The sequence below is a fragment of the Esox lucius genome, chromosome 12 (genome assembly GCF_011004845.1).
Source record: "Esox lucius isolate fEsoLuc1 chromosome 12, fEsoLuc1.pri, whole genome shotgun sequence".
In the NCBI taxonomy this organism is placed as follows: domain Eukaryota; kingdom Metazoa; phylum Chordata; class Actinopteri; order Esociformes; family Esocidae; genus Esox; species Esox lucius.
In genome coordinates, this window is record NC_047580.1 from 26,855,669 (window position 1) to 26,869,388 (window position 13,720).

Consider the following 13,720-nt stretch of genomic DNA (forward strand, 5'->3'; position numbering starts at 1 on the left):
TTTTAATCTTTGACCTGGTGGTTGACGATTGAGTCCTTTTCAGTGTTGTTGGGGTTGTTAATTGAGAAGTCATGATGGCGTGACGGGTTTTGGATAGCCCTGGCACTAACGATGTTGAGACTGGTGACTGAGACTTAGCTGCTTTAGCAGACCGTGGTGTGTGTCGGATGCGCTTCACCTTGTTTATCTCCTGAGCCAGGGCTGTAAACCCATCTATCAGGATTTCCAGACGACCTTCCAACGTTTTCAGACGAGTTTCCATGTTGTTGTAGCTATGCTCCAGCACCCCAATCCGTTGAGTCTTCTCCAGGGCAGACTGTGACTGCAGGGACAGGAGTTTCTCCAGCTGGTTGCTGAGGTTTCTCTGCTGGTCCCCCATAAGCTGGATGCCCTCCTTGATGTCTAGGGTGTTGCTCTCCATCATTGAAAGGCGCATATTGAAGCGGTTCATATGATGTCTCATTAGGAACTGGAAACTGTGCTCCCTCACCTGAGGGCTGGAAGTGTTGAGAGATGGCATCCTGGCTGCAGTCCCAATCAGGTGGACCCGGACGGTGTCGGCAGACAGGGTGGCTGCGGTTGGGTGAATGAGGATGGTGGGGTGAGTGGATGTGCTTAAGCGAGTGGTGGTGTGAGTTGGGATGGAGTGAGTGGGTTCGAGTCGGTGTCTGGCAGTGAACAGCAGCTGTGTGGGCCTTGGTCTATAATTTGTCTCCTCTTCATCTGGCCGTGCGCTGTAATCTGGTTCCTCACCCTCATCTGGCCGTGCGCTGTAATCTGGTTCCTCACCCTCATCTGGCCGTGCGCTGTAATCTGGTTCCTCACCCTCATCTGGCCGTGCGCTGTAATCTGGTTCCTCACCCTCATCTGGCCGTGCGCTGTAATCTGGGTCCTCCTCCTCATCATATCCCCCCACCCCTTCCTCCTCCCCTCCGCTGCCTTCTGGCACCACACGTTTCTCCAAACTGAAGTTGAAAACTGCCTCACCACAGCCGGGTGGCAGGAAGCCCTCATGGTCCCCTTCCAGGTACAGGTCCTCACAACTGTCTTGTTTTCTTAATTATCAAAACATTGAAATGAGACACTGGGCAGGTGGGGAAGATCAACGAATCAAAACATACCGACGTTTGTTTACCCAGTCACCTCATCGCCATCTTTGCACATCAAGTAGCAAAGATTTGTCAAACAGACATTACATTAGAAATGCCACCTCTAGATTAATGCCTCAAAGAGAGAATATGCAAACATTGCCCCTGGCATAAACAGAGACAGTATTAGCCCATGGCTTCTTAACCTTTTATTAAGCAGTAAAAGCAAAGATAGAGCAGAAAGCGTTATACTCTGAGAGGGTTCTGGTAAATGCTGAAGCAGAGGAAAGAACCATGTGAAAAGATTTTGTCAGTACAAACAACCCTAATAAAATATATGGTTTAAAAATGTTATTGTTGTTTTCAGCTTGACCTTACATTTCAAATATGAGACAAAACTAACCACCGAGGTAAAATTGTCCGAAGTAAAATAACAAATTCTTAATCAAATAATACATATTTTTCTCAAAAACATGTGTCACAACTAATAGAAGTATCTTCCCATTGATATTTGTTTCTCAAGTCACTATGGACTGTGTCATCCATGAATTCCTGTTTCACTGGGGTATAAGTTTGAGGTGATACACATGACAAACGCATCTGTGAAGATAACGGAATGTCACTGAACACTCAAATGTAGACAACCTTTCTAGATTTGGCAATAGCGATAGAAAATCCAACTGAGAATACGTTCTCATTTACAGCAATGACCAGGGAAATAATTAGGATAACCTGTGTTGTTCCAGAAAAAAACTACATATTTTTTCCCTGGCTCAGATATTAATCCAGATATTAAAACCTTTCACTCATTGATCAGATAGTCTAGAAACAATATATTATCCTGGTCTAAGACACATTTAGATTTTTTTTAAAAATAAAACTCTTTGCAAAGCACAGTTATCCAACAGACACATTGACTAGTCATATGTCACTGCATAAAGAGCACTACAACTGCAGAAACCAAACCAACAAACAGTATTCAACCCAAATCTCCCCTGCAGATAGAAATGGCTGCATTTTTCAGATTTCACAAAGCCAGCTGCCTCTGGCCCGTTGCCATGACACCTGATACTTTCCTGAAATCATACCTACATTGGGATGCCTTTCACACACCTTTTAGATTGCCTGCAAATTATTCACAGCATGGTAAAATTATGTTAAAATGGCTATGTTAATATTACTTTCGCTTCTCCAATACCATTGCGTAACACACACCAGTTAATCATGACAGGTTGGAAAAACTGGTTGAAAGGCAGATGCAATGGGACAGACATGCTGCTATACCCGTTTTATAAATGCCAGAATATTCACCTCGTCTTGCCACGCTTCGACAAGCCCAGCACCCCCAAACCACTGACCAGTAAACAGCTGACCGTAAGGACAGAGGTGATGGAATGACAGGCAGATAAAGATGTAGAGAGAATTACCTTTCACAGCGTCGGCCAGTGAAGCCAGTGGGACAGTTATTACAAGTGGGCTGACCATCTGTGTCCTTGAAGCAAGTCAGAGAATACCTACAGGGTACAAAAAGACGTGTGAGCCACTATAAAACACTACTCTGTATTGGACACAAAACAGTGGAACAGCATCTGCAGTGAGTGACAGATGAAACGTTGTTACAAAACCGTGTAGACCCCCTGTCGACCGCCCTACAGCATGGTCTTCATTTCTGCATTAATTTGACCTTAAATGCGATCCACTCTTCATAACTAGTCATGCGAGCCTGATCTAACAAATAACAAATTCCTGTACTGTTTTACTTATTTCTGAACAAACAGTTCCATGTTAGTGTTAACCCCTAGATTAATCAACCCAATGAAGTTTAGTCAATTCCACCTTCTTTGCATGCAATAACAACATCAGGCTTGTAAATCTACATACTCGATGTATGCCTCTGCATTTGTTTGGGATTGTGTTCTGGGTTGTGTTTTCGCCAGTGAGAAAACAAAACTCAAAACACAACCACCCAAAAACCTGCAAAAGCTTCCAAAAGACTTTCAAAAGTTACAAGCCTGATGTTGACATTGCAACTGAAACATATGGGACCAATTACCTCTCCATTCTTAATTTGATTGAGCGGATTCATCTCGAGGTTAACAAATGTGTTTCATCTAAGAAATACATTGATTTATAGCGATTTGCTCAATAAAGAAAGTGAAAAGATAATTTAATTACTTGTTTAAGGTTCATTTGATCTATTATTACGATGTAAGCACTTCAATCTAGAAGAAGCTTTATTATAAATTATACTTGATTGATTGATGAAGATCTGATCACATTCCTATCACTTCCTATTTTTCCTTGTCTCCCTCAAAGGAAAGTAGACAGGCCCCCAACCAAAACGTCCTTAAGGGTCCAACATTCTAAAGCTCACCCTAGACAGATGACGTATTGCAAAAAGGTCTGTTTAATTTGACAAAATGTTCTCTCACCCTTATGGCATAATGTGTAGAATCAACCTGCGTGAGTCTCAGAGAGAACCCCCTTCAAAAGAAATGATTCCCTCAGAGAGGTTAATAATATTCAGGGGTCCTTGACACTGAAAAGTGCAAAAACACCTGTGCTCAAGCGTTCACAAACCTGTCACCACTGGACGTCAAAGTAAAGGGTTAAATGTATGCTTCTGAAAACTCACTGGCTGCCGGGAGACGTGCCAGGACAGGGGCAGGGCTGACAGGCCTGTGGTCCATCTGTCACTGGGTTGCCGTAGAAACCTGGCAAACAGAGCTCACACCTTGGGCCAGCTGTGTTCTCAAGGCATTGCTAGAAAGGGAGACGGAAGGGAAAAGACTGAGTCTGGATCCATTCCTCGAGACGTGAAAGCCTATTAGGAGCTAATGTTTGCTCAGAATCTTTTGCACATGTTGAGATTTGCCAAAAAAACAACATTAGCGCATTCCACGGCAACAGGTGGCGTTGTAGCGATGTACGCCTGTCGTGGCGTCCAGTATGGGGGTGCTGCGACCTACCAAGCATGCGCCTGTCTCTGGGTCACAGTTACTGCTACGTCCGTTGCAGTCGCACCTCTCACAGGTACCGAGGTAGAGCCCAGAACCCGTGCGGATGTAGCCCACGTCACACTCCTGCGTGGAAATCAGATATGACCGGAAAAAACATGGAAAAACACCTCAGTCCAGGTCGTAATGACTACAGTATGCAGTACAGAGGATTGTGTTTGTTCCATTAACACTAGAACCGCCACGTCCTTTCAGATCCGCCAGAGCTGAACGCCGTTTGACGCCATTAGCATACGAATCGTCCCTGTTAGCATACCCATTCTCCTCCCCAGCAACACCACCATGCACCCAGTGAAGGGTGATTAGTGCCTGGGTACCAGTGCTAATAGGCCTATGTTTTGGGCGAATTTAGTAAGAAAATGGGGTAAAAAAAAATTTCTCTAAATAATTTTCCGTTTCTGAGTTTAGAATTCTGACCCAGCAGATCTGGAACAATCTATGTACATGCCTATTTAGGATTTATTTTATTATTAATCACAAACTCAAAATAAATTGGTGTAGGCATTCAGCATTTCTAGTGTTAAAGCATGCTCTAAGAATTCCACCCCCTCCAAGACATCAACTGTAGCATGGAAACAACCAAGAAACAGCTAGAAGAGTGGACAGAGGAACAGGCATTTTATTGGTTGGTATTGTTGCATCAACACAAACAGTTGTGTGTAGAGTACCTGGCATGATGGTCCTTTGTAGCCCTGAGGACAGGCACACTCCTCCACTTCAAGGGCTCGTTGGTTCCCTGTGGAGTGGGGCACTGCAATGTCCATCCGGATGTCTGAGAGACTAGGCAACAGACAACACCACAGCTAAGGAACCACATCCTCATCATCCACCACATGGGAGTATACAGAAATTATGAAGATTAATAGAGGTAAAATAATACATGTAGAACAGTACATGTTGAAAAGCACAGGCAGTCCGGTCCTGTCTTACCTGGTCTCCACCATGTTTTCAGCATAGGTCGCTCTGATCATTAAGACACTAGTATCAGCCAAGGCCATGAGGAGGTGCTCACGAGTACAAGGCTGTCCGTCAGCACGCTTCCACATAGACTGGCAGGGGAAAACAAAGGGAGAGAGCCAGATCCGACACAGTTCTGCTTAGATAAACTCAGAAGTAATGAATTAGGAGATAAATTAAAGATGGGGGTAATGTTCACCTTAATTAGGCAATTTAAATAAAACCATCAACAATGACCAAATGTATGTGAAAGAAAAAAGAAATGTTAATAAAACACACCTCTCTGAAGGTGACCGTGACTGTGGTTGGGACACTAGGGAGTGGTTTAGTCAGGGAGTAGTGCTCCAGGAAAATGCCGTTGCCTTGGAGAACCACATCCGGCTGTCCATCAATCACCAGGGAGCGCTGTCGGGGCTCGTAGCGAACAGTGTAGCGCAGCTCTCCACCATAGGCAGTCACCTGGCAACAACATCAGAATGTTTTGGATAACCAACCTCTTAACTCTACTGGATGGTACAAAGCTACTTCCCCTCCACGACACTTTAAAGCTAATGTAGCTTGGCCACGGATCACACAATGACATGCATGTGGGCTTGACGATAAATTCATAACAGAAGCGGAGAGCTTCCATTTGTTTATCTTTAAGTCCCACTAAGAATGAAGATCACTATAAATCCCACTAAGAATGAAGATCACTAAATGTCCCACTAAGATTGGAGAACACTATACACGTAAGTCCCACTAAGATGGAGATCACTAAAAGTTCAAATAAAAATAGAGATCACTAAAAGTCCCACTAAGAACGGAGATCACCAAGTCCCACTAAGAACGGAGATCACCAAGTCCCACTAAGAACGGAGATCACCAAGTCCCACTAAGAACGGAGATCACCAAGTCCCACTAAGAACGGAGATCACCAAGTCCCACTAAGAACGGAGATCACCAAGTCCCACTAAGAACGGAGATCACCAAGTCCCACTAAGAACGGAGATCACCAAGTCCCACTAAGAACGGAGATCACCAAGTCCCACTAAGAACGGAGATCACCAAGTCCCACTAAGGACGGAGATCACCAAGTCCCACTAAGGACGGAGATCACCAAGTCCCACTAAGGACGGAGATCACCAAGTCCCACTAAGGACGGAGATCACCAAGTCCCACTAAGAACGGAGATCACCAAGTCCCACTAAGAACGGAGATCACCAAGTCCCACTAAGAACGGAGATCACCAAGTCCCACTAAGAACGGAGATCACCAAGTCCCACTAAGAACGGAGATCACCAAGTCCCACTAAGAACGGAGATCACCAAGTCCCACTAAGAATGGAGATCACCAACTCGCAGTGGATGATTTTTTCCTGTAGTCGGGCCCCTCTTACCTTATCTCCTTTGAAGCTGTCTGGGAGAACCCAGTAATAAATGTCACTGGGAACGTCAGAGAAGGAGCGAAATGCCACCTCTGAAAAGCCTCTCTGATTGATGCCATCTGTGATGGTTCTGGTGTTGGCAACATTGGAGAGGGAGAAAAGCTGCCCGTTCACACCGCCACGGACCTGTGGGATAAAAACCCACACACTCTTTAGGCCAGGGCCTCTCTAGCAACCGGAGGCCATATCTGACCAGTTAATCAACTCAAAATAAAATAAATAAAATCCACAGAGAAAAAGAGAGTTAATTAAAAAATAAACCTACAGTTCACTTCTTCAACTCACAGCACTAACACACTTTATTAAGCAAATTAAAGGAATAAGTTTGTTAGAGATGGGCTTTCTACAGGACCAGAGATGGAGACTCTCAGTAGAAAGCTGTGTCTTGGCGGAATATTAGAATTGATAAAGTGTGGTTATTCTCTGTAGAAATATCGGTCTTTGGTTAACCACATACCCTCAAGGCCAGTGCCTGTACATTCCAAGGTGCCCTGGTTCACCTGCTCCCATGCCATATAAAGGCTGTGAGTGTGGGCCACTGACCTGGTCTCGGCTCCAGGTGGAGCTGGCACAATGCTTGCTGACACCCATACAGAAGCACTGCAAGCAGCCCTCTGGGTTATCTTCTGTGAGGTGGAAGGAGCCGCTCTTACACTCGTCACACTGCGACCCCATCACATTGGACTGTAACAAAGAGGACATCAGCCAAACATCCGACCAGTTGACTGGCTGAACGGCTTATCATTCACCGGGATCTTAAGAGATGACTGGCTTATCATTCACCGGGATCCTAAGAGATGACTGGCTGAATGGCTTATCATTCATCGGGATACTAAGAGATGACTGGCTGAATGGCTTATCATTCACCGGGATCTCTAAGAGATGATTGGCTGAATGGCTTATAATTCACCGGGATCCTAAGAGATGATTGCACTGTATAATGATATTAAAACCCACACCCAGATATCCAAGTATATGAACCTATATATGACTAGAGAATTTAGTAAAACTGTTGATCATTTTGAATACAGCGTGTGACCTCCCACTAATCTAATAACTATGCCCTACTCATAACTAGGGCCTTAACAAAGAAGCACAGTAAGCCATAACTACGTGGTATTACCTTGCAGGCACACAGTCTGCTGTTGGAATTCACTGTTCCTCGATTATCACACTTTGAGCTTTCTGAGGGGGGAGGAAGGGGGAGAGGAGCAGGGAAAAATTAGAATATAGAGAAGAGAGGGAGGGAGTGTGTGATGGAGAGAGAGTCAGGGAGGTGGGGACATGACACAAGAATCAGTACCTGGGGCTTCTCCGTGACCGTTGAACCCTGCCCAACTACTACACATACCAGACTGATGAACACACCAGTCTCAGCAGGTAACATCAGGACAAGACTATGACTCTTAAAGCTAAACTGGTTTCCAGGCTCAATCTACTGGTGTATATAACCTGGTGATGACTCTTAAAGCTAACCTGATTTCCAGGCTCAATTTACTGGTGTATATAACCGGGTAATGACTCTTAAAGTTTACCTTGTCTCCAGGCTCAATCTGCTGGTATAAATAACCTGGTAATGACTCTTAAAGCTAACCTGGTCTCCAGGCTCAACCTGCTGGTGTATATCACCTGGTAATGACTCTTAAAGCTAACCTGGTCTCCAGGCTCAACCTGCTGGTATAAATAACCTGGTAATAACTCCTAAAGCTTTCTACCAGAGTACAACATAAGAGTCACTCACGGTTCGGAATGCATTTCCCATTAGGCTGTAGCGGATTACCCTGGAAACCAGGCGCACACCTAGAAACACAAACAAACATGTTTCACTACTGCTCCGCTGCTTTACCACCAACTGGGTAATTCCTTTAAAGACGGTGTAGATGTAAAAGGGGGCGAGGACAGCGTCACTCACTTCTCACAGCGGCGGCCAGTGTAGCCTGGTTTGCAGGCATCGCACGTCGCTTGGGAGTCATGATCCAGGAAGCATGTGTCAGAGAACCTGGGAGCAGGCCAAGGTCAGTGTTAACCACTTCAGTAATTAAAGTGTCCAGTTAATGGGCAGAGAGACGAGTCACCAGGTGACACCCAGGCAATGAACGAAGAAGCACTTTACTGTGCAGTGAATCAGCACAACTGGGACGTGTATTTGCTGTGTAAAAGAGCTCTTTCCATTCATGTGTCTGCTTTTCCTTGTCTACGTGTGTGTGTGTGTGTGTGTGGTGTGTGTGTGACCGTGGAGTGACCCCTCACCGTCGGGATGTCTCAGTGTATGGGCATGGACAAGGCTTGCAGTCATCAGGACGACCTCGTCTGGGGTCACCAAAGTAGCCGGGTCTGCACTGGTCACATTGAGGACCTTCAGTGTTGTGCTGGCAGCTCTGGTGGACATTGAGGAACACAAGTCAGTTACTGTGTGTGTGTGTGTGTCACATATAACATTTTAAGACTGTAATGTCTGAAAAGTTCTAGAACGCCACATGATGAGAGCCAGCAGGAATCAGCTTCAAGAACACCACGCTGACACAAAACATATTTTTCATTTGAATTCCTGCCATTTATACAGCCAAACCCCATTGCCTCGGTCTATAAACAGTCAACATAAAAGTCCACAGAAACACGATGTTTTGTTGGAATATAGACGTTGCAAGTGGAATTTGTGTTCCTCCACTCAACAGAGAAGGTTCCATAACGTTCCAGTAATAACAGCATGTTGGCCTCACCAGACAGTGTCCACTGAGGGGGTCACAGGCGCTGGCGTGCCCATTACAGTTACATCCGGCGCAGGAGCCAAGGTAGTTCCCGCCAGACACGCGCTCAAAGCCCACGGAACACTGCTCACAGGACAGGCCTGAGTAACCAGGAGGACACCTGGGGAAAAACCAAACACACGCCATGTAACGTTCCCAGCGGACCACGCAAACCAGACATCTTCGGTATGATCCGAAGCGACGTTCTTTTTAACATAACCACAGTCGCAGGGTGCAAAGCGGCTTTCGTGTTTCGGAACACTTTGTTTAGCTAACTATCGGTGCAGATGAATGGATTAAATCCTCATCTCAGGGGCAGCTGAGGGCAGCCTACGGGCGGTCACCTGCACTCCTCCACGCCCTCGGCCTGGCCCAGGACGTTGTGCCCCACGGCGGTGGTGTCCATGGCGATGTCGCTGAGTGCCACACTGACCATGTGCTGATCATAGACGGTGCGGATGGTGACGCTCTGCAGGTCGGCCAAGGTCATCATCAGGTCCTCGCGGGACACCGGGTGACCTGACGAGTGCTGCCAGTTCTCCTACACAAGCCAAACAGGCCATACGAGGTCAGACAGGAACACTTTGGCCACTGATCTACAGGCCTACATGGCTACATCCTGGCAATTTATTATATACCAAAAGGCAGCGAGGGGTATAACCTCAGCCACTGACCCCATAAACTGCTACGTCACACCCAGAGACAAGTACATTGATTTGCTATCAAGGAGAAACGGTGGTGTGAAGGAAGAAGGAGGAACTGATTGATGTTGACCCACCTCAGTGAATTTGATTTCCTTTTGGTTAATCACACTGGTAGTTGTGGGGTTTCCCCTGCGGTAGACCAGTCTCTGTCCGTTCCCGGTTAGAATCACGTCAGGTTTCTCCACCGGCTCCATCTGACCGCGGGCTAGTGTGTAGCGCACCTTATACTTCAGAGATCCTCCATATGAGTCAATCTAAGCAGAAATACAGGCTTTGGATTAACATCTAAACACCTGATATGAAAAGCCATACGTTTAAAGGTGGGCCTTTTTTCCTCTGTTTCTCAAACAACAGAGGGCTGTACTTAAGATATCACTTTTCAACAGGATAGTCTCAAAATCATTGCAGGGAATATTTGTCATAGTACTTTCAGTGAGGTTGAAATATTGCTTGTTAATAAAAGTGATGATTTCCTAAAACAGAATGAGGGCACATTATCCCCTCCAAACACATAGAGTAACTCAAATAATTCTGACACACTGTGTCCTGACACATTCAGATGTAATCTGTAAATAATTTCAGAAGAGTTGTTTCTAAACCATATACATGTCAGTGGAAATTATGTTTGAAGTTTCAGCCCATCTCAACATGATTTCCAGGTAGTGATGTTCTGTAGCTAGTGACCTTGTTGCCGAGGAACTGCCGTGGCAGCGTCCAATAGGAGTCAAGGATAAGGAAGCGCCGTGATAGGTCAAGCAGCTGAAACTCCTCCACGTCTGTGTTGATGAGGAGCTGAGTGGAGGAGAGAGGAGGTGTGCCGGGCCGAGAGGGATATGTCACATTCACTCCTGGAGAGTGTCATAGGAGGAGAAAAGGAAAAATACCAGTTAAGAGATTAATGCTTTACATAAAGAAACAAAAATGTCATACCAGTTAAGACATGAATGCTTTACATAAAGAAACAAAAATGTCATACCAGTTAAGACATGAATGCTTTACATAAAGAAACAAAAATGTCATACCAGTTATGAGATTAATGCTTTACATAAAGAAAAAAAAAAATCATACCAGTTAAGACATGAATGCTTTACATAAAGAAACAAAAATGTCATACCAGTTAAGACATGAATGCTTTACATAAAGAAACAAAAATGTCATACCATTTATGAAATTAATGCTTTACATAAAGAAACAAAAATGTCATTGCAGTTATAATATGAATGCTTTACATGCCTAATTACAGCAGACACTTATGCACAGTGTCTTCCAGTTAGTTAGTTCAGAGGACTGAATCACACAAACCAAGAATAGTATCAGCAATGTTGAAGTGCTAACAGTACCAGCAATGTTGAAGTGCTAACAGTACCAGCAATGTTGAAGTGCTAACAGTATCAGCAATGTTGAAGTGCTAACAGTACCAGCAATGTTGAAGTGCTAACAGTACCAGCAATGTTGAAGTGCTAACAGTATCAGCAATGTTGAAGTGCTAACAGTATCAGCAATGTTGAAGTGCTAACATCATCAGCAAAGTCATTGCAATGCCTTTTTTTTTTTTTAAATCCAGTTAAATCTATTCCCAAATGCCCAGTTCTCCAAAAAAGACTTAAGTACTAACCACGTCAACATGGATTAACTTGTATACCATAGACATTAGATGACTCATAGAGAACGAAAGTACCTTTGAAGTTCTCTTCCTCTGTGAAGCGTAGGCTGATCCGGTCTCGGAAACGGCCCGTGTTCCCACAGGTCTTGGTAATGCCAAAGCAGAAGCAGGAGAGACAGCGTCCCTCCACACTGAAGTGACCATCGGGACAGTTTCCTGGTGACCATGTCAGAGAGGATAACAACACTGGACAAAGGGACAGGCCGGAGCAGTAGCAGACGCAGACATAGAACAGGCAAATGGGTTCAGACGGACAGACAGCGTTGTACGCATTTTCTTACCCACAAGGCCGTTCCTATATGGAATCGCGTGAGGGGACAGCCTTTACAGTAGGCTTGTACCAGAAGACGCTAGCAACGCGTTTCAGTTTGGTTCGGTTTTGAACGAGGCTTGACAGTACATACCGGGTTTCTGAGTGAGGCTGAGCACACCGTCAGGGATACCAAAGACCAGGCCTTTGGCGTTGATGGCCTCGCAGGTGTACGCCCCCTGGTCCGCCTCCTTCACGTCCCTGATGGTCAGGGTGCCACGCCCATACTCGCTGGTCATTGAGATTCTGGGAAGGGTTAGGGTTAGGGTTAGACAGATGTACACGTAGTACGTAAAATGTATGCTTCAAACACACGAGACACTGAAGCCGGAGGTAGAGTGTTCCACAGCGATGAAGCGCGAATAATCACTTGTTACAGATTAGAGTGTATCATCGACCGATTGACAAAGGTTTTTATAAAAAGACATTGGCTTAATCCTGTATGATTAGATTATTTTATAGAAGACATACCACTGTACTGTAAACAACAAAGAGGCATTCAACAGACATTCAAGGAGCTGAGTTGGCAAATCCAGTGTTTTTGAAACGTTAGTCATTTTCTAAATAAAATCCAACATGAGCTGTTTGTAAATATATAACAAAGCTAAAACAGCAATCCATGAAATGCTGCATTTTATGGGCAGACGAGATTGGATAGCAGACAAATACTTACTCAATTCAAAATCTTCATGGTCTGTTTCCAATCAATTATACGCAAGACTTATTTCACACAATTCCACAAATTAAACCCAGCATTCTTTGCAGAGCTATCACTGCACACTTCAACACTCCATCCCATAATGGAACCAGACAAACAGTTTGAAGACAAGCCACATGTATCATACAACAGACTGCTCAGCACCAACACCAAATGCTTATATGATGCATATCAACATTTGAAGATGTCATCTTATACAGTAAATTGGTTGCAAACGTACACAGATCAAAAACAACTTAGCATTTAACAGGCTGGAGCCATTAGCTTAAATGTCTCACCAAGTGTGTCATAAGAGCAACAATGGCCAGAGGAAGACAGGAAAGAAGTAGAACGAATGTACCAACTCACCTGCCACTAACAGGGATATGGCCCCAGTTGAGCCTCCAAGTGATGATAGGAGTGGGGACACCCACTGCCACACAGGTGAAGGTCACAGTCTCCCCCCTGGCCAGCTGAATGGACTCTTCCGGGGGACTGGTCACCGTGGGAGGAGCTTTTTGGAAGGTTGCAAGAAAACAAAAAACACGTAAAGCCAAATATCTATGAAACATGTGATGGCACAAAAACATTCAAAAACTCCCAAACACATTTTAAAAAGGCACTCATTAGCGAGACTAAAACTCTTTAGTAATAAATCAAAGCAAAGACACAGAACACAGACAGTTCTTTCAGTGGGGGACTTGGACAGATCACAAAAGCTGTTGGAGGCACAGACAGGAGGGACAGAGGGAGAGAGAGAGGACAGAAAGAGAGAGGACAGAGGGGGAGAGAGAGGACAGAGGGGGAGAGAGAGGACAGAGGGGGAGAGGACATAAGGAGAGAGGACATATGGAGAGAGGACATATGGAGAGAGGACATATGGAGAGAGGACATATGGAGAGAGGACTCAGAGAACAGAAAGACGGAGTGAGAAACAGACAGATGGCACAATGGTCTGGGACTTACTGCAGCCAAACTCATCAGAGCGGTCTGGACAGTCTGGTTCTTCATCACACTGATAACTGGACGGGATGCAGGTGTGGTCACTGCGACATACGAACTGTTCTGGAGCACAGGTGTCGTCTGGACCTTTGGTGGCTGGAGAACCACA

The 13,720-nt window shown here is 45.1% G+C and overlaps 1 protein-coding gene across 13 annotated transcripts in view; it reads right to left on the reverse strand.

Annotated features, from left to right (window-relative positions):
- Window positions 1-13,720, reverse strand: part of hspg2 (heparan sulfate proteoglycan 2) — a 99,618-nt gene that overhangs the window by 39,946 nt on the left and 45,952 nt on the right. For all 13 annotated transcript variants that reach the window (XM_034296084.1, XM_034296091.1, XM_034296093.1 and 10 more), the window contains 20 exons: window positions 13,576-13,707; window positions 12,979-13,123; window positions 12,007-12,158; window positions 11,618-11,758; window positions 10,624-10,787; window positions 10,014-10,193; window positions 9,580-9,776; window positions 9,209-9,356; window positions 8,739-8,866; window positions 8,401-8,487; window positions 8,230-8,288; window positions 7,612-7,673; window positions 7,032-7,172; window positions 6,441-6,614; window positions 5,342-5,521; window positions 5,036-5,154; window positions 4,774-4,885; window positions 4,058-4,171; window positions 3,724-3,851; window positions 2,516-2,602 (listed from right to left, as the gene is read on the reverse strand). In XM_034296084.1, coding sequence (XP_034151975.1) covers window positions 2,516-2,602; window positions 3,724-3,851; window positions 4,058-4,171; window positions 4,774-4,885; window positions 5,036-5,154; window positions 5,342-5,521; window positions 6,441-6,614; window positions 7,032-7,172; window positions 7,612-7,673; window positions 8,230-8,288; window positions 8,401-8,487; window positions 8,739-8,866; window positions 9,209-9,356; window positions 9,580-9,776; window positions 10,014-10,193; window positions 10,624-10,787; window positions 11,618-11,758; window positions 12,007-12,158; window positions 12,979-13,123; window positions 13,576-13,707 — 2,650 coding nt within the window. The remainder of the gene's footprint in view (window positions 1-2,515; window positions 2,603-3,723; window positions 3,852-4,057; window positions 4,172-4,773; window positions 4,886-5,035; window positions 5,155-5,341; window positions 5,522-6,440; window positions 6,615-7,031; window positions 7,173-7,611; window positions 7,674-8,229; window positions 8,289-8,400; window positions 8,488-8,738; window positions 8,867-9,208; window positions 9,357-9,579; window positions 9,777-10,013; window positions 10,194-10,623; window positions 10,788-11,617; window positions 11,759-12,006; window positions 12,159-12,978; window positions 13,124-13,575; window positions 13,708-13,720) is intronic.